The sequence below is a fragment of the Schistocerca serialis genome, chromosome 1 (assembly GCF_023864345.2).
Source record: "Schistocerca serialis cubense isolate TAMUIC-IGC-003099 chromosome 1, iqSchSeri2.2, whole genome shotgun sequence".
Taxonomy (NCBI): domain Eukaryota; kingdom Metazoa; phylum Arthropoda; class Insecta; order Orthoptera; family Acrididae; genus Schistocerca; species Schistocerca serialis.
Window position 1 is genome coordinate 850215684 of NC_064638.1, and position 18360 is coordinate 850234043.

General features: G+C 37.3%; 1 protein-coding gene across 3 annotated transcripts in view; it reads right to left on the reverse strand.

Annotated features, from left to right (window-relative positions):
* The window catches only part of LOC126485188 (proteasomal ubiquitin receptor ADRM1-B), a 110882-nt gene extending 92760 nt beyond the window's left edge, over window positions 1-18122 (reverse strand). For 2 of the 3 annotated variants that reach the window (XM_050108858.1, XM_050108857.1), the window contains exons 1-2: window positions 17832-18122; window positions 4807-4923 (exon numbers count right to left, since the gene is read on the reverse strand). In XM_050108858.1, the coding sequence (XP_049964815.1) occupies window positions 4807-4923; window positions 17832-18035 (321 nt within the window). In that variant the 5' untranslated portion in view covers window positions 18036-18122. The remainder of the gene's footprint in view (window positions 1-4806; window positions 4924-17831) is intronic. The other variant, XM_050108859.1, reaches the window with a different exon arrangement.
* Window positions 18123-18360: the final 238 nt, after the last annotated feature.

Consider the following 18360-nt stretch of genomic DNA (forward strand, 5'->3'; position numbering starts at 1 on the left):
CTTTCGTTAAAAGTTCCTTGTTGGGCAATTGTTTTGTTGCATTAACAACCATTTAAGGTTTATGAAGATTTGCATACTTAGTGATGTGGGAACTGGAAGAGTTATTTTTTGTTAATTAGGAATGTAACATTTCTGATAAGGATCTTTCGTCAAGAATATCCCTCTTAAAGAAACCATATACACATAGCTCTATCACAGAGTTTATTGACAACTTCATTTCTTTTTAATATAGTTCATCAGACAATGCCCATAGTTTGATATTTAATCTTTTTTTCCTTATAAGTTACACGCTGATCGCAAGTACTAAAATCACAAATATTACAGCTACACAAATGCATATCTATTTTTGCATTTTTTCATCATAGAGGTAATGTACCATATTTAATGTTTGAAGGATGTCATTTTTAACCTTTCATTACTGTGATGGGGGTTTCACGAACCGGTTTAATTTCTCAATGTTTAAACGAGTTTCTGTATAATTTGTACTTCAACACTTTGGTAGTTTACTTTTACACACTGTAGATGATATATTTCAACATCAGTGCAGCTTTGTTTATGGAGGATGACGGAAACGTGTGACGTAGAAAATTCCCCTGGTCTAAAGCATTTTCACGCAAATTTTCAACTCAGACTGAGTAGGAAATTCCAATTATGCTGCCCGTAAAAAAAAAAAAGAAATATATCATTACTACAAAGCAGATGCATGATATGCCCTAGATCCAAAGATAGAAAAACCAAACATCAGTACTGTAGTCGTGGACAAAACGAGCGAGACCCCTCGCCTTTTCGTTATGCTGATACGCACAGCTTTAGAGTCTGCCACACAGCATACAAGGCAAGGCGTCAAATTGAAAAACTATCCAATCTGTGTCAGACTGTTTTCAGTCACATGTAAGACTATATTAATGCTGATTACTGTATTATACAACACGTAAATATAAGATGTAAATGAAAGAAGAAACGCTAATTAGCATGAACAGTACTAATAAAAATGAATTTTTTACACCACCAAGGGACCGTATACCGCAGGAAGTGTGATAAAGTTCCGCTTATTAGGTCTACCTGTACTCGAGGTAAACAGGTTTTAAGGGTTGGGTACACAGATAGACAGTCAAAAGTGAGACTAGTAGGGTTCCATTTTTACCGATTTATGTGACGAAATCCTAACAACGAAAATAGCTGCAACACTTACTGAAGATGAGGGCCGCATAAATAACTCCCCCACTCTTTATTCGTAATGTTTTATTTGCAGTCGATACAACAATATATTAATCGTAGCTACGCTTTCGATCCAAATCACGTTTACAGGAATGCAAATAAAATCCATTTGCCTATACACTTGATAATTCAGATCCCAATATTAATGCCAACACGTTTTAGAAGTGTGAACATTCCCATTGCTAGCTAGCTTAAGAAACACTTCGGCTAATGAACGATTTCTGGCTGTGGCAAGTCTAATAGAGAATTCGAGACATTGTAGAATACGTTTGGCAGGTATGTCGCCGTTTATTTCCTGGGGTGGAACAGAATTATCCTACTAAATTTACTCGCTGATAACAATATTTTGTTATTTCGATAAACGTCCCGAATGACTGCCACATAAGCTGTGACATGAAGGTAGAAAATTCATGTTTTTGAGTCCAGAAAGCTCTACGCAACAGAAACTGCAGATCATTTTGCCATTTTCATTGCAAAATTGCCGGCTTATTCATGTGTGGGGTAATAACAGAGGGCTGTTTGCCTGGGTTGTCTGCTAGCGTAGTGAAAGGTGTTTGCTACTGCTAGGGAGGTCTGGTTTGTTTTCAGTTCTAATCTCGATGAAGGCAGATAGACTATCAGTAAAGCAATTGTAAGAAATTCTCGCGCGTCCAATACGTTTTACTGCTACCTTTATTGTGCACCGATGCCCTTGGATGTAAATATGAAAATCTTTTAGTATTTCATACTTGTTAGTGCCTACTTTTTCCACTTCTGTGAATAAATGAATTGACTTAAGTGTGGCACTGAACGATTTTTAATTGAATTTCGTTATGAATCTTCACGCATTGCTAAATTAGCACACTTTCATGGTTTGTCAGCAACGGTAATCCAGTATGACTGGTCTGAACCTTGACGCAGACCGTTTTGTGGCTGAATGTGCATAATATTTTGCTAATTCATAACCATCTGGGGTACTTTGTCTTACTAAAACAGTTATGTTATCTCGATAAGCTGAAATTCATTTTTATTGGTACAGTTGATACTAGTTAGCGTTTCTTCTTTCATTTATATCTTACATTTACGAGTTGTGCTTAACACACCAATCAGCATTAATATAGTCTTACACATGATTGCTAACAGTCTGACAAAGTTCAGGTAGTTTTTCAATTTCACACCTGTGCATAGTATGTTGGTAGCACTTCATCGCTTTGCCTGTTATGCTGTGTAGCAAACTTTAAAGCTGTGCAGATCAGCATAACGAAAAGACGAGGGGTCTCGCTCGTTTTGTCCACGGCTGTACATGCAGTCAATTTTTGTGCTTAGAAGAAGGGTTTTCTGTAATTAAATAGACTAAGTGAAGGATGTTTGCTCCAAATACTACATGTAAGCAAACTATACTATACAGCTAAAATTAGGACATTATTATTATTGTTGTTGTTGTTACTGACAATTTGAGCATTATGGCTGAAAATTTTAAAACTTTTCTGAACTTTTTGTTTTTTATGTATAGTGCAACAGAAATCACTGGTCAGGTTGACGTGTATTTCTTGACTTCTGGAAAGCTACCACAACACTTCTGCACTGTCACTTTGTGAGCAAAACAAGAGCTTACTGAGCATCAGACCAGAGTTTTGGTCTGGGTTCAGGTCAGCCACATACAGAGCCCAGCGTGACTTTATTAACAAGACAAAATACAGATGCAAAAGTAACTTTGGGAGTATCTAGTGGGAGTGTTCAAGGGATGTTTACAATATACATAAATTATGTACTGAATCATGTCTGGAGTTCCCACAATACTGTCTGTAGAAATGCTACTGTCTATACGAGTCAAAAAACTATCAAAATGCAGGAAAATCCCCACAATATCTAATAACTGGCTCAAGGTCTGGTAGTTTATGATGAACATAACTAAATGTAACACTAAAATATTACACATAAATAGAAGGGGGGATCCAATATGGTTTGATTGCACTATTGACAAGAAATCACTGAAAACAGGGCCAACTTTAAACTATCTAAGAGTAATGGTCTGGAGTAACATACAGAGGTACAACCATATAATACATTCTACGAAAATAGTTCATCCACCTGGGACCCTTGTCTGGTTGGACTACAAAAAAGGTACAGAAGAAAAAGAGCAGCACCTTTTATCGCCACTTTGTTTTGTACGTATAAGAGTGTTGAAGAGATGCTTATCAAACTGAAAGAGAGGTGTTGTGCATCACAAGGAAAATTACTGTTAAATTCAGTTACTGTGTTGTGGGACAGTAACAGGTATATGCAAAAATGTGCAACTTGTACAGGAAAGCAGGTAACGAAAATATATGTTTAAATGTGTGTATGCCAATGCTTTCAAGGATTTTTTCCTGGCTCTGACAATAGTCATGTTAACCAGAAATCGTAAATCTAAATGTAAGATAAGTGACAGCACCTAGTAACATCTTCAATACAAAAATTTTACTTTGAAACAATGTTACTCATGGCTTACTGATTTACAGTTTTGTATTATATTGGTAATGTATGAGGCAATTGCTGGCCTGTATTTACATTTAGGAGGGAAAACCTGTAGTACTGCTGACACACACACACACACATGAAAATTAAATGACACACCATCCCAGCTTTCACACCTAAGAGTTCCTTCCTTGGGGAAGACAGAGGCTGCACTCACAGTTCGACAAACATTTGCTAGATTCTGTTGCCAAATGCTACTGAATAACATCCGCTGATAGCTTGGTCATAGGGTTTCCGATCTATCCGTTTTTGGCGGGATCAAGATGGCCACACTGTTCAAATGATGCCAAACGCATGTGAATGGGCCACATCTGCCTCTAAAGGTACATGGTGAGAACTACAAACTCTTTCCTCAGTTATTGGAATAACCTGACAAGTTTTATGAATTCGCGAGGTGAAGAGAGAAGTGTTCAAATACACAAGGAAGATGATTCATGGTGACATGGAAAAGCAAGATAACAAACAAACTGTGCACCTTCAAATAAATTTAGCAAAACAGACATGTCGATGAACCTTGAATGATCATTAGGCAGATGGTTGAGAGAGAAATTTTATAGTATGATGCTCTGAAAACCTCAAGCAGTGAAAAGTGGAAAGACATAAAAAAACATTCGTGAACCATCAACCTACTGGCATAAAAAGACCGCAGCAATAACAATTCACAGACAGCTCATCCTTCCTTCTCGTCAACCTGCAGAAGAAACTAGAACAGTGTGGCACTTATGTGCTCATAGCTAGTGCAATACATTTTGCCACCTGAAAGTAATTACACGGCAGCAATTCTGTCTCCTAATGTATTAGCTTTCTAAGTTTTATATTATGCAATGTGGAAGATCAGACGAAGAAGATACAGAATAGTAAATGACAGCAAGTCAAGAGAAAATATGGATAGCTGAGTCTCCTACCATTTCAGCACATGAAGGGCTCATGGTAGTGAAAAAAATACTATTTAAATTGTTTATTTAATAAAGGATATTTTTAAAAACTTTAAAGTTACAATGTTTGCATTAGTTGTTCAGCTGGGCATTTACAAATAACTATCTAAATAACTAGGCTATCTTAAGTTTCTTAACATGAAATAAAGACACTTACCTGAATCCAAAAGAAGAATTTTCGGTTGGAAGATTTGAATTTTAGTACATAAACACGACCCGTTGTGCATTGAGTTACGCGTTTAAATTCACAGTCATCAGGGAAAATAATTAAATCCTGGAAAAGATTGTCACTAATATAGTGAACATTTTTTATGATATTACATATCTATGAAATAACTACTGTTGCATAAATCAATAAATTAATGTAGGTAATTTTACACATTTACAGATACATTAGTATCATGTGACATTAGGACAATAGGCTAGCTGTTCTCAGAATTCTCTTTACCAATTAAGATAGTTCTGTAAATAACAAAAAGCTGAGTAAGAAATATGTGCTACTGCGCTGCTGAAAATCTGCACTGGCTAATGCCAAGTTGAAGACCAGAGGCAATGAAGTATGAACATTTGGTATCAGTTTACTGGAGACTGCATGATTGGTCCTTACTTCAATGGAAAAAAAAACTTATCTGTTATAGAAAACTTCTTACCAAAGTGCTACCACCTCTCCTAAAGGAAGTATCACTTCAAATACATATGTGTATCATGAGTGTCTGGCCACATCTTGCTTGTGGTTAGAAAAGTGCTCCCTCAGCTGTTTCCTGGTTGCTGGATAGGGTATATTAAAGCATTATAAGTTGGTCTGCACATCTGCTCGATTTTATGCCACTGGGCAGTATTCTCTGGTGTCGATTCAAAGAAGTAAACATGTGTAAGTTCCAATGATCTAAGATTTAAACCAGCATAAAGTTGCAGCATGTGCAATGATATCAACGGAATCTCTCTTCCGTGGGCATTTTGAACAACTGATGATTTAAATGGAATTTTAAGAAAGTTTTTATGACCACATTCTTTTAAGATTTCCTTCTTGTTGCTGTTGCTGCTGTAATTTTTCAGTGTGCATATTTTGCCATTAAACTCGTGGCATCAAGTTGTTATTTAATAATACATACCTCAATTCTAAGTTTTATAAATCCATTCAATTTTTGACGTGCGCCTTTCTTTCAAGGCTCTGCAATGAACAACAACATAAATGTTCCTGTAATCAATTGGTGAATAATACTTACATGCCATGCCTTTAGCCTTCCAGATGGTGTCAGTCCAACCACATAAACACAAAGTGTGATTAGTATCTATTTTACATTAAACTTTTCTCAACTATTCTGCTTTTGCAAGTAGATTCTATTGGCAGTGTCAATCTGGAGCAATTCGTCAATCTGACAATAATTCCAAACAATGCATACTTTGGCGTAAGGCAGCAATCAGTTTCATGTTAAAAATATGATAAACCCTAATTTCTCCAATACCACTAACTGGCTATTGAAGACTGAACAGCTGTTAAATTTGTCTCTTTTAGATACTAGTAGCAGAAATTACTGAAGTTCCATTTGAGAAAGCAAAGCTGATATCAGTATCTCTGTAAATAACGTTGCTCTGAAGAGAGATTACGTGTCATTTAATGAGAACTTTTTCATAATTAATTTAGGTGAAAACAGAATTAAAATATCTTAAACAGTTCAGGAAATACCTGAGGTGAACAGCTTAGCTGAAATAACCTAATATTTTCTAATATACTGACAAAGGTTCAATCAGTTCCTTGTTTGTTGTGTATTTTTAGTATAAACTTCATTGTAAGTGATTCTAAAACATCCTCAAAAAACTTACAAATCTAAGATAAAGCAAAAAGCCATACTGTGTTCTGATCAACAATTTTGTTCACAAGCTGCAAGTTGTCCATTGGGTCATATCAATTTGTAAGGCAAGTATGTTCAATTATTTGATGATTTGTTTTCTTTTACTTTTATGTAACTGGTGTTGATTCTAATAAATACCTTGTACATTATGAAGAGGGTGCTGATAATGTTTATTCATGTCTTTCCTATGTCCTTTTCCTGTGAAGTATAATTAGATCAATACCAGTATCCTAATTTTAGGTAATCTTCTTTACCTGCAAAAAATTCTGCAAATAATTTTGCAAGATTCTTCTGTGTTCCTTCCCTTCCAGTTTTAACCATTTCTTCAAAACATAATCATCTCCAGGCATATTTTGTTTCTCACAATTCAAGTAGTTTTGAAAGCCTTACTTGGCATTAGTTCAGGCATACAAATATTTGTCTCGTGTATTTCTGTCTTCAGCTTTTGAACTACACAAATATTTAAAGAAATCAAATTTTGCACAGTACTAACTTTGTAGTTGCTTACTATGTTACCCATTTTAAATGATCAAATGTTATGTCCAGCCAACATACATTTCTGTTTTGTCTTCTGAATACCTTTATTCCTTTCAATTGTTTTTCTTATCAAATTTTCATACCGATGTCTCAACTTTTCAGATATATTCTGAATATTTTGTTAACTTATGTTCCCATTAGAATTTATTCGAAAATATCTGTCTCCCTTTAATGGATTACTTTTTCTTAGATCTTCTCATCTAAGTTCTCTTGTACACTGTAAAAACTTCTGCTGTTTGCCCAAGTACCTTTCTTGTATAGTGCTGCCCCTCGGTGTAACAAGTCAGTCAGTATCGTCTATACTTTCTCAGACACTGAACTTGTTGCTATGTATGATCTGGTACATCATCTTACTCTGAAAAGAATTTGTCAACCTCCACATCTGGTTTTCTGCTTGATGAGTTCAGTCTATTTCTAGCTTTGTGTATTTTTGCTTTGGACTTTAAGAGTCTATTATTACTCAAATTCCAAACACATTTTACACACTACATCTATACTCTGCAACCTACCATGAGGTTCTTGGTAACTGGTGCATCCCATTGTACCAGTTATTTGGGTTTCTTCCTGTTCCATTCAAATACAGAATGCGGGAAGAATGATTGATTGAATCTCTCTACTCTATGCGTGCAGTAATTGTTCTAAGCTATCCTCATGATCCTTACGTGAGCGACACAGAGGGGATTGTTGTATATTCCTAGAGTTATCCTTTAAAGACAATTCTTGAAAACTCACTAGTAGACTTTCTTGGAATGGTTTATGTCTATCTTCAAGGGTCTTCCAGCTCAGTTCCTTCACTATCTCTGACACCCTCCCACAGATCAAACCTGTGGCCATTCGTGGTGCCCTTCTCGATATACATTCAACAGCAGGGAATCAGCAATCATAAAGCAGTTACTGCATTGATGATTTCAGCCATAAATAGAAATATTTAAAAAAGTAGGAAGATTTTTCTGTTTAGCAAAAGTGACAAAAAGCATATTTCAGAGTACTTGACGGCTCAACACAAAAGTTTTGTCTCAAGTACAGAAAGTGCTGAGGATCAGTGGACAAAGTTCAAAACCATCGTACAACATGCATTAGATGAATATGTGCCAAGCAAGATCATAAGAGATGGAAAAGAGCCACCGTGGTACAACAACCGAGTTAGAAAACTGCTGCAGAAGCAAAGGGAACTTCACAGCAAACATAAACATAGCCAAAGCCTTGCAGACAAACAAAAATTACGTGAAGCGAAATGTAGTGTGAGGAGGGCTATGAGAGAGGCGTTCAATGAGTTCGAAAGTAAAGTTCTATGTACTGACTTGGCAGAAAATCCTAAGAAATTTTGGCCTTATGTCAAAGCGGTAGGTGGATCAAAAAAAAAAATGTCCAGACACTCTGTGACCAAAATGGTACTGAAACAGAGGATGACAGACCAAAGGCCGAAATACTAAATGTCTTTTTCCAAAGCGGTTTCACAGAGGGAGACTGCACTGTAGTTCTTTCTCTAGATTGTCGCACAGATGACACAATGGTAGATATCGAAATAGATGACAGAGGGATAGAAAAACAAATTAAAATTGCTCAAAAGAGGAAAGGCCGCTAGACCTGATGGGATACCAGTTCGATTTTACACACAGTACGCAAAGGAACTTGCCCCCCCTTCTTGCAGCGGTGTACTGTAGGTCTCTAGAAGAGCATAGTGTTCCAAAGGATTGGAAAAGGGCACAGGTCATCCGTGTTTTCAAGAAGGGACGTAGAACAGATGTGCAGAACTATAGACCTATATCCCTAACGCCGATCAGTTGCAGAATTTTGGAACACGTATTATGTTCGAGTATAATGACTTTTCTGGAGACTAGAAATCTACTCTGTAAGAATCAGCATGGGTTTCGAAAAAGACGATCGTGTGAAACCCAGCTCATGCTATTCGTCCACAAGAATCAGGGGGCCATAAACACGGGTTCCCAGGTAGATACCGTGTTTCTTGACTTCCACAAGGCATTCGATACAGTTCCCCACAGTCGTTTAATGAACAAAGTACGAGCATATGGACTATCAGACCAACAATTGTGTGATTGGATTGAAGAGTTCCTAGATAACATAACACAGCATGTCATTCTCAAGGGAGAGAAGTCTTCTGAAGTAAGAGCGATTTCAGGTGTGCCGCAGGGGAGTGTCGTAGGACCGTTGCTATTCACAATATATATAAATGACCTTATGGATAACATCAGAAGTTCACTGACACCTTTTGCGGATGATTCCGTAGTATATTGAGAGGTTGTAACAATGGAAAATTGTACTGAAATGCAGGAGGATCTGCAACGAATTGACGCATTGTGCAGGAAATGGCAATTAAATCTCAATGTAGACAAATGTAAAGTTCTACAAATACGTAGAAAGAAAGATCCTTTATCATTTAGCTACAATATAGCAGGTCAGCAACTAGAAGCAGTTAATTCCATAAATTATCTGGGAGTACGCATTAGGAGTGATTTAAAATGGAATGACCATATAAAGTTGATCGTCGATAAAGCAGATGCCAGACAGATTCACTGGAAGAATTCTAAGGAAATGCAATCCGAAAACAAAGGAAATAGGTTACAGTACACTTGTTCGCCCACTGCTTGAATATTGCTCACCAGTGTGGGATCCGTACCAGATAGGGTTGATAGAAGAAATAGAGAAGATCCAACGGAGAGCAGCGCGCTTCGTTACAGGATCATTTAGTAACCGCAAAAGCGTTACAGAGATGATAGATAAACTCCAGTGGAAGACTCTGCAGGAGAGACGCTCAGTAGCTCAGTACGGGCTTTTGTTGAAGTTCGAGAACATACCTCCACCAAGGAGTCGAGCAGTATATTGCTCCCTCCTATGTATGTCTCGCGAAGAGACCATGGGGATAAAATCAGAGAGATTAGAGCTCACACAGAGGCATACTGACAATCTTTCTTTCCGCGAACAATACGAGACTGGAATAGAAGGGAGAACCGATAGGAGCACTCGAAGTAGCCTCCACCACACACCGTTGAGTGGCTTGCGGAGTATGGATGTAGATGTAGTCGTATTTTGTACGGGTCCACAGGCATTTTTTAATATCTTAGGACCAGTCCTACGTAAGATTTGCAAGCAATGTCCTTTGTAGACTGATTAGACTTCACCAGTATTCTACCAATAAATCACAGTCTGTCATCTGATTTAAACAAAACAGAGCCTATGTGATCGTTTCATATCCCCACAAAGTGTTACACCACGGTATTTGTATGAGTTGGCCAGTTGCAACAGTGATATATTAGTTATAGGATACTATGCTCTTTCATTTAGAGAAATGTGTGATTTTACATTTCTGAACATTTAAAGCAAGTTGCCAATCTTTGCACTACTCTGAAATCTTATCCAGATATGACTGAATATTTATGCAGATTCTTTCAGATATTACTTCATTACGGTTAACTGCATCATCTGCAAAAAGTCTGAGGTTACTATCAATATTGTCTGCAAGGTCATTGATATACAACAGGAGCAGCATGGGTGCCAATATGTTCCCTGGGGCACATCCAAAGTTACTTCTACATCTGATGATGACCCTCCATCCTACATAACATGCTGCATCCTCCCTACCAAAATGTCCCCAATTGAGTCGAAACATTTTATACCACATATGATCATACCTTTGACAATAAGTGTAGGTGTGGCACTGAAACTCATTTCAAATATCAAGAAATACCGCTTGTGCCTGACTGTCTTGATCCAAAGTTTTATGTGTATCACGTGAGAAAAGTGCGAGTTGCATTTCACACGATCAATGTTTTCGGAATCCATGCTGGTTGGCATTAAGGTCATTCTGTTCAAGATATCTCATTATGTTTGAGCACACAATATGTTCTAAGATGAATCTATGTCAAGGATGTTGGATGGTAGTTTTGTGGATCAGTTCTACTACCCCTCTTGTAGACTCATTTAACCTGTGCCTTTTTCCAAGAACTGTGCACAGATTTTTGTTCCAGGGCTCTATGATAAGATCTAACTCAGCCTCAAATTCAATATAGAAACTGACAGGGATTCCATTGGGCCTTTTACCTTTGTTTAACTTTAACCCTCGAGGGGTCGCATTGGTGACTGAGTAAACCACAGTTTGTTTCTTCGCTCTGAATTCAAAATACCATTGTTGCAGTGCTGGCAGTTCCATCTATCTTCAAGCTGGACCTCTGTTGGTCACTTCCATTTTTGCTGTGCTTGTAGCACTCGCACATTGACAACAACTGCAGCTTATTTTAGACCATGTTCTGTTAGGTGTATAGAGTCAACCACGCAACGTGCAATGTAAGTATTTTTATATGGTTATTGTGAATACAGTCTTTATTTTGGATTAAAATCTTTCACTAGCAACTATGTTTTAATTTTATTTGCACTTTTAGGCACTTTTTCAAAAAAAGGGTTATCAGAGGAGGAGATTTAAAGGCTTCTAAATGAAGATTCGGACGACAGTAAGTGTTCCGAACCTGACTGGTCCGACGATGAAGAAGAACAAATAGTAGTTAGTGATCACAACAGTGAATCAGAAATAGAAGTAGTTCCTTTAGAGGGAGGAGGGCACACACATATTGAAGAGGAAATGCAACGTCATGAAGATGAAGAAGATCGTGATGATAACTTTGATTTTATGTGTGAGTATTTTGTTGGTAAAGATGGCAAAATTGAGAGGTCTAAGGAACATGTAAGAGCCAAAACGCCAAAAATGGCCTCAAAAAATATAGTAAAAATTCTACCTTGTCTGAAGAGGTCTGCTAGGGATAAGAAGTGAAAGCATTCAATAAGATTTTTAGTGCAGATATGATTGAATCACTTGTGGAATACACCAATTTGCATATCAGAAACTTAGTATCAGAGAACATCTATTCTAGAGAGAGATATGAAGGAAACTTCCAGGAAAGAGATATATGCTCTCATCGGAATGCTTATATTGACTGGCCTGCAGGGCAGAAATGAAACAAATGTTCAAGAACTTTGGAGTAAAGATGGCACTGGTATGAAGATCCTTAGAGCTTGCATGTCATACAGATGGTTGTCATTTCTCCTCAGAAGCACGAGATTTGATGCCAAATTGACAACACAAAGATGCGAAAAAGACAAATTAGCAGCAATCAGGTCATATTTAGATAAATTTGTCACCAATTGTAAGGAAAGCTATAGTTTGGGAGAGTTTGTAACCATAGATGAGATTCTGACACCTTTAGAGGGAGATGTTCATTTGTTCAGTACATACCGAACACACCAGCAAAGTACAGCTTCAAATTCTTTGCTATTTGTGATGCCAAAACATGCTATACAGCATCTGTTGAACTGTACTGCGGAACACAACCAGATGGCCCTTACGCAGCGTCAAATAAACAATACGATACTGTAAGTCATCTGGCAGAACCTCTGCTGGGATCAAATCGGAATATTACTTTTGATAATTGATATACCAGTTATCCACTGGCAGTCACTTTTGCAGAGAAACGTCATATGCTTTGGAACTCTGAAGAAAAATAAAACAAAAATCCCACAGCAATTCCTACTTCTGCAATCCAGGAACATTGGGTCTTCACTGTTTAGATACCAAAAAGATATCACACTGGTGTCATATGTCCCTAAAAGAAACAAATGTGTCTTTCTGTTCAGCAACATGAAGAGTGAACACACAGTTGATGAAAATACCAATAAACCACACATTATCATGGACTACAACATGATAAAAGCAGGGATTGACACAGTCAATCAAATGTGGAGTAAATATTCTGTTGCACGAGTAACAAGGAGGTGTATGATGGTTGTAAGGTTAGCTTTACTAAACATCACTGGTATCAATGCCCAAATACTGTTTCCCTGAAAAGCAGAAAACCCAAAAAACTAGGGAGGCTATTTTTGAAACAGTTTTTCCAACAACTTATGTAAGATCATTTAGTTACAAGATCCCACATTTCGATGCTTCCAAATTATCTCAAAATATTTTCTTATAAATTGCAAGAACCTCCAAACTAAAAGAAGAGTCGCTGCATTATGTGCAGCAGAAAAAACAATGTCACCACGATTTGTTGTAGTCAGTGTAAGATGTTTGTGTGCAAGATGCATTCCACAGTTGTGTGTGAAGAGTGTGCATGTAGCACTGTGGATGAGATAGAGGAACAGGATGAGTAAACTCTGTTTTTACATAGAAACAATGTAGTCATGTTCAATCAAGAGAGTATAATCCAATAAATGCTGTATGAGTAACATGTACTGAGAAATAAATGCAGGTCAAATGTGATTTAACTCTATCTTGTGTGTGAGGAATGTACCGTTAAATGAAAAACTAGGATTCTTTAATTAGCTTTTGCAACTATCTTTAAAAATAATAAAGGTTTAATATTAAAATTTGTATTTCTATTAATTAAAAAACCAAAATAAACTTATTTTTCAGTAGCAAACATATTATAGTAGAACTTTTCACATCTTTAATGAAAACGATGGCAGGTTGACGAAGTCAACCCCGCGACCACTGGTGAAACAAAAATTGATGCGACCAATCGAGGGTTAAAGATTTCAGCTGTCTCAGCATCAGCATCACTAATACTTATTTCATTCATCTTTTCAGTGATATGAAGATTAAATACAGGTAATTTTACTGGGTTTTCCTCTGTAATGGAACATTTAAAAACAGAGGTAAGTATATCATCTTTTGCTTTGCTACCCTCTATTTCAGTTCCCGCCTCATTTGCTAACAGGTGCACGCTAACTTTGACGCCACTAACAGGCTTTACATAAGACCAGAATTTCTTTGAATTTTGTGATATATGATTTGATAACATCCTGCTGTGGTGGTCATTGAAGGCATCACGCAATGCTCTCATGACAGCCAAACAGGTGACTTTCAGCTCCTCTGTGTCTATAGCTACACACATTGCTTTACACCAATTACGCAAAACATCTGTTTCTGTAGAAGTTTCTTTACAGTGACAGTATACCATGGAGGTTCCCTCCTGTTATGAATTGCTCCACTTTCTACATATCTATGCAGTGCATGGTCAACTATTCTTTCAAACTCGAGCTAGAGTTCCTCTACATGCTCCTGCCTCATGCTGAAAGTTTCAGTTCACCACCGAGATATACACTACTGATATTTTATCTAGTTTACCGAACATAAACATCTTTCTGCTCGTTTTAGTTGCCCTCTGTACTTTGGTAATTACTGTTGCCACAACCACATGACAGTCACTGATACCAGATACAATGTGGACATCCTCAATGAGGTCAGGTCTATTTGTTGTCATTAGACACAATATAATTTCACCATGAGTGTGGTTATTAACTATTGGTTCTAGATAGTTTCCAGAGAAGGTATTTAGTAATGTTTCAGAGGATGTCGTATCATGCCCACTGCTAACAGAATCGTAGTTTTCCAAATCAATTGTTGGATGATTTAAATCTCTACTGACGATTACAGTATGACTGGAGAACTTGGGTAAAAGTGAACTGAGGTTCTCTCTACAGTTTTTGTTGCATCAAGAGATGAGTCTGGTTGGTGATAGAAGGATTCAATCATTATTATATGCCCATCCCTGATACTAAGCCTTCCCCAAACAATCTCACAAGCAGCTTCAATTACTATCTCTGTGGATGTGAATTTCTTGTTTACTTGTATAATTTCCTTTCTGTTTGATAAAACAGGGTCAATTTCATTTTTATTTCCATTTCACCCTTGCCAAATCAATTTTCTATTTTTTTCTGGGAAAACGTATTATGAATAAAATAAGAACATTAACATATGATCTCTAACATCTAGTATCCTACCCTGAAGTTGCTTAATTTTATACTTTGTCTGAAATAAAAGCCTGTGTCGGCTTGCAGTGAAATTTCCAGTCATTCAGCAGGTCAAGGGAGGCATCCGTCCCACCCGTCGGCTTTGACCTGTGACGTATGGGTGTTGTGAGTGTGACATCACGATGGCGCGGCGTTTAGTTTATGAGTGTGTTGTGTTTGTAGATGTCGTCTTGTTGTGGTTGGTGGTGTCCTCTGGTGGTGTACTGAGTGTCGGTGCTTGAAGTGTGCATTTATCAGTCGTGACTGTTATAGAACGGAAATTAGTTTCAATGAGTTAAGAATTAAGTTTCCGTTGTGTTTATGTTATTTTAGTGTTGTTTGATATTATTGGTTTGTCACGCAGTAGGGCCTAGGTCATTTAATTCAATTTGTGGCTTCTTTTGTTAGGTATGCATATTACTTCTAAGTTTAATAGTGCGCATCTGTGGGCTGAAGTTGGAGACGACATGTTGTCTGTCATTAAGTTTCTGCAACTTTTTGGGCTTGTGGTGGAGACAGTGAAATGAGGCATATGCAAGATGGGTGTTAGTGTGTAGTGTCGGATCTTTACAGTAAGTTGTCATTCTTTGGGTCTATTGTTCGCTTGTTATGGCATTCGGTGGGGTTTTTATGTGTTGTTGGGTCGGTGTTATTTACTGCATGTGTTGGTGGTTGATGTTTTGGTACCAGCACTTGTGTTTGATTTATGTATCTTACGGAAAAGTACTCAATTTCAATTTTTTTGGTATTGTCAGTTGTATTTGAGCTGTATAGGCCATGGGAAGTGACAGATTCCAATTTGTCATTGTAGCTGTGTGTGTTTTGGTTTGTTGTTTACCTATGTAGGTCACGGGAAGTGTTCGATTCCAATGTAATCGTAGCTGTGTGTGTTTTGGTATCGTGAGCTGCTGTTGACCTATACAGGTCAAGGAAAGTGTCAGATTCCAATTTTTGTTGTTTCAGGTGTTGGTTTTGTGGTATTGATAGCTGCGGTGTGATTGTATTTTTGGAGTAGTTGGTTTTTATTCTTGTGTGGTTAGGGATCGTGGTGTGGTGTGTGGGTATGTGTGTGTTTATATTTAGTTTGTCCCCACCCAAAAACCCCCAATTTCCCCGCACTGGTCCCATTAGTTTGATTATATTCTCGGAGAGAGATGTGTGTTGGTTTTATATGTATTTGTGTGTTTGCAGTCGTTTATGTAATGATGTCATAGGCACCGTAGTGGAGACATTGAGAAAGGTCATTTCCGCCATATTGGTGATGTCATGGGTCAAGGCAGATGGATGGAACTGCACACTTCTGTATTACCATTCTTACAAGTTCTCATAAGAGCGTGAAGATACTGATGCATACAACTGGAAACGTTCCACTGAGTGTCTTGTTTATTTTTTATTCAGTCCTGCTATTCCATCAAATTTCTTCAATATCTGTACTATTCTTTTTAATTTTCTTGTTTAGGACATCCACCTATACCAAAAACTAAATTTCCTCCGAGCTTTGTTCCTGTGAAGTAAAACATGTCCTGTTTACACAACACTTCAGCTACCTTGGCTATAACCCACTTAATCGTATTTAATTTGTCTTCCAATGTCACAAACCTATTTTCAACACCTTAAGTTCTGCAACTCATTGCCTCTATATGAAATATGGCAAATAAGGCCCACATTATTTGTTATTCAGATGAAGTCCGTGGAAGAAAGTTCAGGCACAGAAGTCTGTGTCCCATGGCCTAAAGCCATTACTAATATTCCTTCTGGATACTACTATGTTATTTCACATTGGCCAACATACCAACATCACACAAAAGTAGGGCCTCGCACAACTCCACTCACAGTATGTTAATCTCTGGCTTGTAATTCTGTGCATTCATTCTTGAACCTTTTCATTAATCTGGCATGAATGCTACTGTTGACATATGACAAAGAACGAGTTGCACAAGGTTTTTTTCATAAATATAAGCGAGAAAACAGCCTCTCTGTGCAACAAATACAATGCAGAAGTTTCATAAAAACTCCATCACAACTAGGTTGCTTACTTACCTGGAACAGTCAGAACAATGTTTTAATAAGAGGAGTGTTAATTTTAGCATACTTTGTGTGGGCACCGTAGCATGACCTTTTGAGTGAACAGCTTTTATGATGCACAGTTTAACAGTGGGGATATTCATCACTTGTAAGTTTTAACACCAGACTTACCTATGAAAGACTATGGAAGATTCTGGACAATTCATAGATGTCACATAGGGCCAGAGCTCATCAGGATTTCCTTACAGACCTTTCACAATGATCTGATTGCGGTAAACACAGAAGGCTTCACCCACAAACCACCTTTTGAGTGATATTAGGTTTTCTCTAAAAGATTCCTTTCATTCTCATTAACAGTCCAAGCATACCAGATGTGTTGATTCACAAACTTGTATCTGAAGTTGCACACTAAGCTAAGGTGGTATTTTAACTTTACTTGGAACATATTTAGCTAGACTGAAATTAATTATGTATTTGATCTTTAACTGCCACTGTTCTACATTTTGTTGAATTTGTAATGAATATTCAGTTTGTCTTTTACAAGATGTTGGTTAGTGACTTCCAAAAAACATGAATTATCTCCTACCATTGTTTCCGATCTTTTTTGGGTATGGGGACTGTTACTGCTGTAATGACATCACAGTCATCAACTCTAGCCTTATTTCCGATCCACTAGAAAAGGAATAGGCCTGTCTGTATAGCTGACTTCAATTCTTTCACTGCCATAAGCGAAACATGAACAAACAAAAAATGTGATGTTACTTTAGAAAACACTAAGCAACACTGTCCTTATTTCAATATGTCATAGCACAATGAAGTAGTAACATATTTTGGTAAACTTTCAACGTGCTGTTAAAAAACGCATTTTATGACATATTTCCCATATAAAAATAGGGGAGAAAAAGGTGAAGGCTATTGAATGTTCGAAAAACTTAGGAATACTAGCATTCTCTACTTATATACTTACATCCTCTACAGTACCACTCTGTCGATCTTTCCAGCAAAAATGCATCAACGAATCATCCGACTGATAAACGTATAGAAGTCCTTTCCTCTTGTCGGGGTGTACCATTTTTCCTTTCAATGTCATTTTTCCTGCTTTACATTCCACAAGATTTTTGCTCTGTGAGCGTGACTGTATGTTACCAAATAACGGAGCTCCGGCTGGCATTTTTCACCTATAAAAGAAAATTTCCTAAACCTGCAACCTCACGTCTCCAAAACCAACACACTTTCGTGACAAAGAATTTCCAATCAGATGTCACTAAACATTCCAAAGAACTTCCTAATAAGATAAAAATCGCTAGGATAATATGCCCGATCTTCAGCTAAAATAATACTGTGATTGTTCAGAAATATTTAGGGTATATTGATTGTATATAGATGGATAAGTAAAAATATTGTCCTCAAAAATGTTTCATATTCAAACGCAGAGGTATAACGACAAAAATCGTTTTCTAAGCAATAATTCCAAAGATGACAAAAGGATTGATTCA